Source organism: Nothobranchius furzeri, chromosome 9, assembly GCF_043380555.1.
Source record: "Nothobranchius furzeri strain GRZ-AD chromosome 9, NfurGRZ-RIMD1, whole genome shotgun sequence".
In the NCBI taxonomy this organism is placed as follows: Eukaryota; Metazoa; Chordata; class Actinopteri; order Cyprinodontiformes; family Nothobranchiidae; genus Nothobranchius; species Nothobranchius furzeri.
The window spans coordinates 61,713,891-61,726,729 of NC_091749.1; the positions used below are offsets into that span (position 1 = coordinate 61,713,891).

General features: G+C 44.8%; 1 protein-coding gene across 4 annotated transcripts in view; it reads right to left on the reverse strand.

The window, feature by feature from the left end:
* The window catches only part of tub (TUB bipartite transcription factor), a 121,594-nt gene that overhangs the window by 23,866 nt on the left and 84,889 nt on the right, over window positions 1-12,839 (reverse strand). For all 4 annotated transcript variants that reach the window (XM_015953098.3, XM_015953099.3, XM_054732045.2 and 1 more), the window contains 2 exons: window positions 7,512-7,674; window positions 4,693-4,830 (listed from right to left, as the gene is read on the reverse strand). In XM_015953098.3, coding sequence (XP_015808584.1) covers window positions 4,693-4,830; window positions 7,512-7,674 — 301 coding nt within the window. The remainder of the gene's footprint in view (window positions 1-4,692; window positions 4,831-7,511; window positions 7,675-12,839) is intronic.

Sequence of the window (12,839 nt, forward strand, 5' to 3'; positions counted from 1 at the left end):
GGCCAGGTGGTCAGCTGGGACGAAGCGAAGCAGCGCAGGTAGCGTCCAAGCTGCTGGTTAGCTCTCTCTGTCTGACCGTTTGTCTGCGGATGGTACCCAGAGGACAGACTGGTGGAAGCACCGACCAGGCGACAGAATGCTTTCCAGAAGCGTGAGACGAACTGGGGTCCTCGGTCGGAAACCACGTCCTGAGGGAAACCATGGAGTCGCACCACCTGTTCCAGGAGCAGTTCGGCCGTCCTCTTGGCAGTGGGGAGGCCGGCCAGGGCCACTAAGTGCACGGCCTTGGAGAAACGGTCCGTGATAGTCAATATAGTGTCCAGGTGGTCGACCGCCGGCAGTCCCGTGACAAAGTCCAGCCTGATGTGTGACCACGGCCGCTTGGGCACAGGGAGAGGCTGCAACTCTCCAGCGCCGGGTCGGTTGGAGGACTTGGAGCGAGCACACACATCACATGCAGCTGTGAACTCGCGGACGTCCCTCCTCATGGACGGCCACCAGAGAGCCCGACGGAGGAACTGGAGGGTACGGGCTTGTCCTTGATGTCCTGCGAGCCGCGAACAATGCCCCCACGTGAGCGCCTCTTGCCGGCAGGAGGCGGGAACGTAGAGACGGTTCGATGGGGTCTCCGGCGGCGCTGGATCGCCAGGAAGTGCCGCCTGTATGGACTGCTCCAACGGCCATTGGAGGGAGGCCAGGAAGCGTTGAGTCGGTAGAATGGTCCGAGGCTCCGGGGGGGCGGCATCTGGTGCGAAACGCCGAGAGAGAGCGTCCGCCTTGAGGTTCTTGGAGCCGGGCCGGTAGGCGATATGGAAGTGGTACGGCTCGAAAAAGAGGGCCCACCGAGCCTGACGAGGGTTGAGCTGGCGGGCAGTCTGTAGATGAATGAGATTCTGGTGGTCGGTCCAGATCAGAAAGGGATCGGTGGTCCCCAGGAGCCACTGCCTCCATTCCTCCAGCGCCCATTTTATTGCCAGCAGCTCTCTGTCGCCGACCCCGTAGTTCTGCTGTGTGGGGGAAAACTTCCGGGAGAAGTAGGCACAAGGGTGGAGCTTAGAGTCTGGACCCCGTTGCGAGAGAACGGCCCCCGCTCCCACATCCGAGGCGTCCACCTCCACGACGAAGGGCCGGGTCTGGTCCGGGTGGAGGAGGATGGGTTCTTTAGTGAAACGTCCGACCAGCTCATGGAAAGCACGGACAGCCTCTGGAGTAAGGCGAAAAGGGCGAGGCTGATTGGTGGTTTTGGTGAGTGAGGTCAGAGGCGCTGCGAGGGAACTGAAGTTGCGTATAAACCTCCGGTAAAAGTTCGAGAAACCCAGGAAGCTTTGCAGCTGCTTCAGGGTCGTGGGTAGAGGCCACTGAGCTACGGCCTGAACCTTCTGGGGGTCCATCTTCAGGCCCTGGGAGGAGATGGTAAAACCCAGGAAGGAGGTGGACTCCTGGTGAAACGCACACTTCTCCAGTTTGCAGTAAAGTCCATGGTCCAGGAGGCGGGACAGAACAGCTCGAACATGCCTGATGTGCTCTTCAGCAGTGCAAGAGTAGATGAGGATGTCATCTAGATACACAAAGACCCAGCGACCCAACATGTCTCTCAGCACATCTGTAATGAACCGCTGGAAGACGGCGGGGCTGTTGCAGAGTCCAAAAGGCATCACCAGATATTCATAGTGGCCAGTGGGCGTGATAAAAGCGGTCTTCCACTCCTCACCTTCCTTAATACGGATGAGGTTATAGGCGCTGCGCAGATCCAGTTTAGTAAACACAGCGGCTTGTGTGATGGCGTCCAGAGCGGTGCCCATGAGAGGGAGAGGGTGACGGTCCCGGATCGTTATTTTATTTAACCCTCGATAGTCTATGCAGGGCCGGAGATCCCCCTCCTTCTTCTTAACAAAGAAAAACCCCGCGGCCCCGGGGGATGTTGAGGGACGGATGAATCCCTTCTGCAGGGCATCAGTTATATAATTGTCCATAGCCCGGGTTTCCGCCGGAGAGAGGGAGAACAGGCGACCCCGAGGGGGGGTGGTGCCGGGCTGGAGCCTGATCTCCAGGTCGTAGGGTCGGTGAGGAGGTAACCTGGTAGTGGGTTCTTTAGCGAAGACCTGAGCGAGGTCGTGGTAGTGAGGAGGGATGAGCGTCAGGTCTACGTCTGTGGGAGGGGCTGCTCCAGTCCGAGGTGCAGGGGAGTCCCGGTGGTTATGGCAACCCGTGCCCCAGGCCAGGACTTTACTGGTGGACCAGGAGATGTGAGGCTCATGGCAGCAGAACCAGGAATGACCCAGGATGAGAGGCGTAGCCGGAGCCTGGATGACCAGGAAGTGGAGGGTCTCCCGGTGTTGGTCAATAGTCATGTGGAGACCCTGAGTACGGTGGGTGAGAGGGTACGGCATGATGGGCCGGCCGTCCACAGAGGTCACGGGAATGGGTCGGTCGAGGGCGGTGAGGGGTATCTTGAGCCGAGTAACCAGTCCGTGATCGATAAAACACTCCGCAGCCCCAGTGTCTAAAAGTGCCTCCAGTCTGGTCGGGCCTTGGTCCAGGTGGAGGGAGACCGGGAGAGTGGTTCGGTGTGGAGCCGGAAAAGTGGAGACTCCGGGCGGGACAGCTCCTACTCCAACCCGGAGGGACCTTTTCCCGGTTGTTTTGGGCACGTGCCACGGTGGTGACCCAAATCCCCACAGTAAGCGCATCTTCCCTCCTGGTAGCGCCGTGCCCGTTCCTCAGGGGGAAGATGTCCCAGCTGCATCGGCTCCTCCGTCGGTTGGTGAGCCGGCCGGCGGGGTGACGTCCTGGTGTGTACGGGGGCTGACATGGTGCTCGGCCGGTTCAGGATGCAGCGGTCCAGTTGGAGAGCCAGATCCACTGCCAGGTCCAGGGAGGTTGGGACCTCGTGCCCGATCATGCCCTCCCGGATTCTCGGTGACAGTCCCTCCAGGTAAACGGCCTTTAGGGCGGCGTCATCCCACCTCAACCGAGCTGCTGTCGTCCGGAAGCGAGAGGTGTACTGAGCCGCCGTCTGGGAGCCCTGGCGGAGCTGAAGCAGCCGAGTCTCGTCCGAGACCTCGCTGCTGGGGTGCACAAAAGTCTTTTTCATCTCCTTTACAAAAGTCTCATAGTCATTGCAGGCAGGAGATTTCTGATTGTAAAGAGCCGCCGCCCATTCACCGGCTCGACCTGTCAGCAGTGAGGTCAGCAGGGCGACGCGAGAGCAGGATGTGGGGTAGCGTGCTGGCTGGCACTCAAAAGTCATGGCCAGGGTCGCCAACATGCCCTCCGGGGATCCCCTGGTTCCGTCCCACTTATCTGGAAGGCTGAGGCGTGGTTCCATTCTGTCAGGAACAGCTGCGGTCTGACGTTGCAGAGCGGTGGTCAGCTGGAGTACTAAATCGGTGAGTGACTCTATCTTGGTGGCTTGGCGATCAGCTATGGCACGGAGCTGGTTCATTTCTGCCGTATGCTGATCCAAGGTTGCGCGCTGTTGAGCCACTTCGGCACGCAGACGCGCGAACTCCGCTGGGTCAATTCGGGGCTCAGTCATCCTGTCAGGTTCGTTGGCAGATCAGAATCGTGACTGAGAGTTCGGTTGCCCAGACGCGGAGAGACGGAGATAACCGGCGTGGTTATCTCCTGAAGGTGTAGTTTGGAAGGTTTTGAGGGCTGGTAAGCCTGGAGACTCGATACAAAGTCTGGTGAGAACGATGACTGAGCAATGAATGAAACGCCGGCACTTCCTTAAGTAGTGTCGGCGTGATGACGTCAGTCGCCACGTTGGTGGCAGGAATGAATGGAATGCAGTCAGCTGGAGGAGTTCGTGACAGCTTCAGGTGTATGACGTCATCAACGACTAGTCAAAGTCGACTCGATTTTCATTACTTGACTGTCGACTTTAAAAAAATTAAGTCATGCGACCCCTAGCGGATGGCTGCTTATACTGAGCCAGGATCCTCTGGAGGTTTCTTCCTCTTAAAAGGCAGTTTTCCTTTCCACTGTCGCTACATGCTTGCTTAGTATGAGGATTGCTGTAAAGACTCTGACACCAGTCAGTGACTTGATGCAATTTGCTGGGTTCCTTATATAGGAAACTTTTTACTGATTGACTTAATTAACTGAACTGAACGTTTACGTTCTGAAGCGCCTTGAGATGACTTGTCGTGATTTGGTGTTATATAAATAAACTGAATTGAATTGAATCACTACTCCGCACAACCTTCCTGCAACATGCATGTTTTTGAGAATGCTAAAGTAACTAGAATGTACATAATTAATCACAAAAGTATATTGTGATTAAAATTCTAATTTATGACATGATGTTTCCCTCTTATGTTACATGCTATGTCTCAGTCTGTAGCATCCGGCTGTCTTGTCCTGTGTCACTCAGCTAGCCTGGCAAACCAGACTAAATAAATCTTTGCAAAGCAAGAATTTGGTCTAGTTCACTAGGCTATCACTCAGCAGCACTGCAGCAAAAAGCAGCTTAAAAGTTGGGTCGGCTGCCAGATGTGGCTTAAAAAACAGCGAGCAAAACACCATGTGAGGCTAACAAAGAAGGGTTGCAGCAGCTGGATTATAATGAGATTTTATCCTTTCTTCCATGTTGTAATGTGTGTGTGTGTGTGTGTGTGTGTGTGTGTGTGTGTGTGTGTGTGTGTGTGTGTGTGTGTGTGTGTGTGTGTGTGTGTGTGTGTGTGTAACCTTTGTGTTTCCCCTTCCTCTCCTTCTTTTCGCTGCTTGTCTGTGGTGTGGAGCTGGCCGATGCTTTACCCTTTTTGGCCGAACGAGGCAGATGAGCGTCCGATGTCATCTTCACCTCCTCACGTTCAGCCTCTTGCACTAAACAAAGAGATGCAGAAAACAGCAGCTCATGCAAATGGAGGATTAAAATAAGTGTGACAGAAAGGCGAATAAAGCTTTAGGTAACTTTTCCACTTCTTTGGTAGCCTCGATTCTCTCGAATTATTTCTGTTCTTAGGTAATAATAAAAAATTTTTTGAACCAAATTCACTGTTTCAAAAACAAACATGTTCATTCATAGCTCTCTCTCTCTCTCTCTCTCTCTCTCTCTCTCTCTCTCTCTCTAAATAGCACAAGTCTGGAGGAGTTCTGCTATGTGGTGGAGTTGCTAATGCTAACAGTTAGCTTCTACTGGTGGAGTTATTCTCTGTGGATTCCTGGACACTAAACCAACAAAAGCCTTCACCGTTGGCTCCAATACACTATTGCCTGCACATTTAAAACCAAAATTGTGTTAGGTTGGGGGTTGATGAAGTCCCCTTTGTGCCTATAGTTTCTGTGCCTAGGGCCATGAATAGACTTGTTTGCTGTTTAAGGAAAAAGAAGAAGGTTGACAAAATATTTCTGTCCACTTAAAGATGTGGAACACTAAAAAAACATTTTTTAAATGATTATAATCTATCACTGAGTTTTTCACGCAGGCTGAGCATGAAAATAATCTCCTACACCCATCTTCTGCATTAGCTTCTGATAGAAAACAGACGGAGAAACGCTAGGATTAGAAAATCCTGGCAGATCTACATCACACTGTCACTTAGCATTCATGGACACACCCAAACACTAGAATGTAAAACAGTTTGGCGACAACAGTTAAAATGAGTGTTAATGATGAAAACGATTTTAAAATGCAACCTGATACATCCAGATGAAATCTGCATCATTCAAAGTTACAGCTGACACATTTAGTACATTTTATTCAGTTTATTTTTACTTTCAAACTTAACTAACAAAAAGCTAAAAACTAAAGTTTGGGCTCCCTATCCTGACAAACATTACTGATTTTTTTGGATGTTTGTTTCACAAACTTGCTTTTTACCATGAGTTCACTTTCAACAGTGCAATGTTCAGCCAGCCTTGCCACTGGCTGCAACACTGTGACACCGCATAACTCTCTTGCTTCCCCCAAAATGCTTTTCTTTTCAAATTCATGTATTTATCTATTTATTTAAAGAGGAGTAACTCCATGAGATGTGCCATCTCGTTTTCATGAGGGTCCTCTTATAAAGCCATAAGCATGTACAATTAATGAACACTTATGTCAAAAAGTGCTAGTTAGAATGGTTAAATTTATATCCTCGTCGTCGTCTTCCTCCGCTTATCCGGGTCTGGGTTGCGGGGGCAGCATCCCAACTAGGGAGCTCCAGACCGTCCTCTTCCCGCCCACCTCCACCAGCTCCTCCGGCAGGACCCCAAGGCGTTCCCGGACCAGATTGGATATGTAACCTCTCCAACGTGTCCTGGGTCGACCCGGGGGGCTCCTACCGGCAGGACATGCCCGAAACACCTCCCCGGGGAGGCGTCCAGGAGGCATCCTGACCAGATGCCCAAACCACCTCAACTGACTCCTTTCGATACGGAGGAGCAGCGGTTCTACTCAGAGTCCCTCCCGAATGTCTGACTTCCTCACCCTATTTCTAAAGCTGAGCCTGGCCACCCCACGGAGGAAACTCATTTCGGCCGCTTGTATCCGTGATCTCGTTCTTTTGGTCATTACCCAAAGACCATGACCATAGGTGAGGATTGGGACGTAGATCAACCGGTAAATCGAGAGTCTGGCTTTCTGGCTCAGCTCCCTCTTCACCACGACAGATCGGCTCAGCGTCCGCATCACTGCAGACGCCGAACCAATCCACCTGTCGATCTCCCGATCCCTCCTACCCTCACTCGTGAACAAGTCCCCGAGATACTTAAACTCCTCCACTTGAGGTAGGACCAAATTTATATCAGACCACATTATAGTTTTTGTCTTTAGACACTTTTTTAATATTATTTTGATGCTGAATAATGCAGAAATGTTTTGGGTCCTATCTATTCAGTTTACTTATATAGCGCCAAATCCCAACAAGAGTCGTCTTAATCTGTAGTTTAATCCTTTCCAAAAGGACTTTTGCAGTCATGCGAGGTTCATACTTCCAATTCCTCGCCCAGTTTAAATAGTCTTACAGTTTAAGTTTTATATGTTTTATTAAACAAAAATGGGTAAATAATTTTTCTAAAATAATTAGTGGTTGAAAAGCTCAACTCATGAGCTCCAAACATTTAAAGGGATACTATGGAATGTCCTCCACTGAGACCCTCACCCGCCCTGGGTACTGTACTTGCAACTGCAGAGTAGCCGGTCCAGTCTCCACTGATGGAGGGAGCTGTGAAGTGGAGCTGACATGGTAAAGCTGCAGTCTGCTTCCAGCACGTTTCCTGCATGTTTTACACAGCTGATTTTTTTTAATTTACTGATGAACCGCTCCTCTAGAAACTAATGAAGGCTGAGGAGACACTTCAGCAGTTAGATTAAACCACAGCGAGGAGATATTCTTCATTTTCGGATTAACCATTCTTAATTAATAATGGACACTAGGAGGTGCCATAATAGCAAGCAAAACTGCAAATTGTTAAAAAAAATAAAATCTCTTCTGTCCAGATATATTTCTGACTCTGAATGCAACCAAACTGATCGTTAAAGTTGAAGTTTGACTTTCCTGAATGAGCCGAGTTTTCGTTACCGTGGTAGATGGTGCTGCTGTTGCTGCTCAGGTACGACTCCACCAGCGGAGCCTGTTCCTCGCTCTGTTTGGTCCGACGAGTCCGAGATCTCCCGTCCACGTTGGACTGGACCATCAGAGGCTCTTGTCTCTTCTTCTTCTGTTTCTGCTCGAGTAGTGCTCGCTGCAGTGATGCAGGGAGGAAAAATGCACGTTTTTACTGACCCTGAGATGGTTACCTAAATGTCTTCCCATACATTAAACAGGACATGACCAGGTGAGATTTCATTATTCCTTTGCAGAAAAGAAAATATATTAATTTCTTCCAACATTACAGACAAAAGAAACACTGCAGGACACGAGAAACAGCACTTGTCACCATCCTAGATGAAGAACTTCAGCCGAGAACACAGTTTACTGCGTTTCTGACAACAAATGACAACAGCAGCAGTTTTGTTAGAGAGTGAAGCTGCCAAACATTTCTTCGACTTGGGGATTCTACACTGGCTCTTGGTTTTACACAAGCCCATGTGCTATACTAGAAAATGAACAGTTTTTCATATTTATTAGGTTCTGAAACACCACTGAGAACATGGGCTGGGTGTTAGGTTTTACAAGTCATTTCAGTTTTCAGAATAAAATCCATCTTGTTAAGTAGGGATGTCCTGATCAGGTTTTATTGCCCTCGAGTCAGAGTCCAAGTCATTTGATTTTGAGAATCTGCCGATACTGTCCCGATCCGATACTTTCGATACATAAAAAGAAAGAAAGAAAAGGAAGAAACAGTTCCAGAATGTTCCTTATTTTTTATTTAATTACCTTTTTATTTTAATTTTTAACAACAGATCACTTCTGTGAGGTAGCTTGAACAATCAAGAAATAAATAACATGAATTCTTCACTTTTGGACTTTATTGCAAATACAAAACAGGGTTTTTCCTGCATTCAAATTTGCGTGGCGGCCGCCTCCAGCTAATTTTGTGCTGCCCCAGCCTGATTTCACTCTGCCCCCAGCAGAATGTTGAATGTTATTTTAACTGCAGTTGCAGAGTTGCGCCACTACAGGGGCGCTGTATCAGCAGCGGTGCACCGAAAAGCACTAAATTCGCTGCAGAAAAAGATCAATGATTGCTTTTCTCGCTAGTTGGTACTGTGGATGGTTGGTACAGATCTATAGTTGGTGCTATTGACGTCCTGATTTTCCCCCAGGCTCTTCCATATCAGAGCAGAGCTGTAAAGTGCGACGAAAAAAACTGTCTGTGCGTGTCTGTCTATTTTTAAACATAGCACTGGTGCAACATCTTTGAATTACTATTTCCCCCAGAACTTTATTGAACAAAAGTAAGTTACGTGTAATAAAAATTATTTTTACTGACGCACAGTGTGGTAATCTGGATGCAATGGAGGAAAATGAAGGAACCACAAAGGCAGAACTGGCCCAAAGTTTGGGATCAAAAGTGCAGCTACACGCAGATTGGCTAATGCTAAAGCTAACGGGTAGCAGTCTCACAATCAAGTGGCGCACAGAAAAATATATGATGATCGTAAAACTAAGAATGACTAAACTCTATAAGCAGATGAAAAGTCCCCACCATCCTGTTTATTCTGCATCCTGCAGCGCTATGGATCAGAACTGCTGCAGATACAAGTCACATTACTGCTGGCGCAGGAAGTACAGCAAGCCGTTGTAGTATATAATTCACAAACGCTTCTATCTTTAAACATAATTTGAACTGGATTATTGCCAACCCGTACACAATAGACCAGCCACCATTGCATTGTTAGCAGCAGAAATTAAATGTTATTACCATTTCCAATACAAATGCATGTTAATGAAATGCATTATATTTTACTGGATATATTTATGTGTTATTCTGATGAGTGTTATTAATACAAACCTAAAATGTTACTGAAATGTAGGTCAAATATTTAAAAATATTTTAACTATTAATATCAGATGGGGAAAAAGGGAACTAAACACCAATCTAATGCATATTATTGAGCCTTTTATAATAACAGTCTGATATTTCAGCCTGATAATTTTGTTGTTTTATTTCATTTTTTTCAGCAGCAAACCAGTTTTGTTTCACTTGAAACATTGTCAAATGGAATATTCAATTAATCAACAGAAGCTTAAATTTGAACACTTAACGAAAAAATATTTGCCTTTAAAAAAAGTGAGGCAGTTGAATGCACAGAGTATGCATGTGCTGGCGCATGGTCAGGATGGAACCACCTCTGCCTCAATTTGAGCCAGGAAAAACCCTGTAAAAGTCTAATATAAAAACAGATAGCACTTCAACTTAAAATACCTGGCAGGGGTCTATTTTGCCTCGGCCCCCAAAATGCTTAGATCAGATCAGTCCCTGGGCATGGGACGGAGTTTTGAAGATGATCTGAATTGTATCAACTATATAAATACTGCATGCTGATAAATTATTGCTTTATACAGGTACAAACGTGTAGTGGGATGAATCTACCAACATTTTATTTTTTTAAGAACTTTGTTTTGTTTTCTTGGTTTTTATTTTCCTATCTTCCTTTCCTGTCTGTCTCTGATCTTCCTGCATCTCCCAGTCCTCAAGAAAAACTTCTGCCTGCTTCCTTCTTTCTCACCTCACAAGTAACTTTTTAACTAGCAGATCAAATTTGATCTATTGACCGCAAAAAATGCGGAGAGTGTGCTGCGCTGCCTGGCTGCGCCAGTGACGAGCGTGCATGCGTGCATGCAGGTGTCTGAGATTGCTTCAGGGAGAGAAAAGGTGAACTGAGTGAAAAATGATGTTTTGCAATTAAACTTTAGTTCTTATTAGAAAAACAGCATCAGAACGCTGTCTACAATGTCTGTACATTTTACATTTAGGCAAAACAAGAGAATAAATGGATCACAAACATGCTGGTTTAGCTTCATACGCTCATGCCTTGGAGAAATTTTGTCTTTGTAAGTGTCAATTTGTTTAGGGAATGTTGGGGCGTGTGTTAAAGTTACGTAGTTGACAAAATATAAGCAGTGTGAGAGTACACATGCTAAGCTACGCTAATTGCTAAGAGCGTAGAAACACTCAACGCTAAGATGCCTAATTGTCAGTAATGTATTTTTTCTGTTTCTGCATATTGTAGTTATGATGATAAAACATTTATAAAGATCTTAGTTTAAGAAAAGCAAGCCTTGGGTGAAGATTCTTGTGTTTGTTTTAGTTGTTTGCTAGCTGCTACCCTTACCAAAAAGAAGTACACTGAAGTATACTTGAAGTATACTAAAAATGAATACAGTATACTTCCAAGTTTACTTTCAATGTACTTATTAGAAGTATAGTTATCCGAGTACATTTTTTAAATACTACTAAGTATACTTTAATACATACTTACATTAAAGTTTACTTATATTTAGACTATACTTGTACTTGACTCTATCAGAAGTATATTTCACCAAGTAATGTATAAGTATACTTAATATATATATATATACTTATATAATATAATATATATCTAAGTATATATATATAAATATGTATATATATAAATATATATATATATGTATATATATATATATATATATATATAATATATAAGTATATATATATTATATATATATATATATATATATATAGTTGTGGTCAGAAGTTTACATACACTTGTATATAATATAATGGCTCTACTGAGTGTCCCGTTATTTCTAAAACTGATTTTTCTCTGATAGAGTGATTGGAACAGTTACTTCTTTGTCACAAAAAACATTCATGAAGTTTGGTTCTTTAATGTCTTTATTATATATATATAAATATATATATATGGAACTTTTTATTTTTGAATTAGAACAACATTTACATGGAGATGCATTTGAGTTTCTTCTTCCCTTCTCCAGGGCAGTGTTTCCCTGAACAAAGTTCGAATTTCCTTGTGGCCATAAGATCTATCCAACTTAACCAAATCACCAATCAGTACATATAGTTCTGACAAGCTTTCTCTGTATTCATCTTATCTGCTCTCTACTACATTCTACATTTTACTTTGATCTAAATAACTCACCCAAAAGACAAAAATACATAAATAAAAAAATTAAAATTAATAATAATAATTTTCACATGAGAGTACTATCTTTCTAACATTTGTTTTATTGGTTCCCAATTTTTTTTCAAATTTCCCTAGTCCCAGTCATAGTCTTGCATTAAATTGTTCCATTTTGTAGTCCTGTCTAACTCTGTCTCTCCACTCTGCCACCCTTGGGGGTTCTGTGTCCAGCCATAAAACTGTAATACACTTCTTGGCAGTCATAAGCAGAATTCTGATTACGTATGTCTCCATTATGTGTGTATGATTTTTGGTACAGCATTCCCAGTACAAACCATTTTAACTTAAATTGTAATTTCACCTTCAAGGTTCTTTCAATTTCTCCCTAACACCTTCCCAGAATGGTATGAATTTAGGGCAGTCCAAAAGTATATGTGAAAAGTCTCCCACTAGCCCGCATTTTCTCCAACATAAATTTGAAACATTACTATTTAGACATGGTAAGTGGAGTTTTAAAGCGTGCATCTTCACCTTCCATTCAAATTCCCTCCAAGACGGACTATTAGTTAGTTTATGGCCTGCTTCAAGTGTTTCCTCCCATTCCTCATCTGTTATCATTATGTTCACTTCCAGTTCCCATTTTTCTTTAATATCTATATTCTTAACAATCAAATCCTGTTGTGAAGCTTTATATATTTTGAAATCAGTCCTTTTTGACATGTCCTTTCTGTTTAACATAATCACTTCCTCCATATTAAGTTTATCCTTGCTTGAAACTTTGCCTTATTTTGAAATAACTACTCTGTCTGTCTGTCCTAAATAACATATTAAGCATGAAATTACGAATTATTGTGAAATTACACGCACAGGAAGTGCTTTTATTTTGTAGCATTTGCTCAGTCAGCTCTCGAAGCTTCTCAGCAGACCGAGAAGAAGAGCGAGGGTCGGAGGTGCATTAACTGTCGGAGGTCGCGCTTCTGTTCTGCATCTGCACTTGACAGTCACTGGTTCTGCACCACTGAGCCAAATGTAAGTAGCCGCCATTAAAGTTGCTTAAATGTTTTAAATGTTTTTAAGACGGACATGGTGAGTAATGTTGGCTACCTAGCAAGCTAATATGCTAAGTCATTGCATGAGTTAGCTGTGTTATTAACTTTGTGTGCGACTAAAGTCCGTTTATTAAATGAAATGAGCAGCGCTATCTCATTATTAAAGGTTAGCATTACTTTAGATACTTTTTTATTAGACTTCTAGAGACTTATTTCCTCCATTTGTGTCCCCTCGATCGTAATTTTTTAAACGCGACGTTCTGAGAAAAAAATAAAAGCGGGAGCTCAGC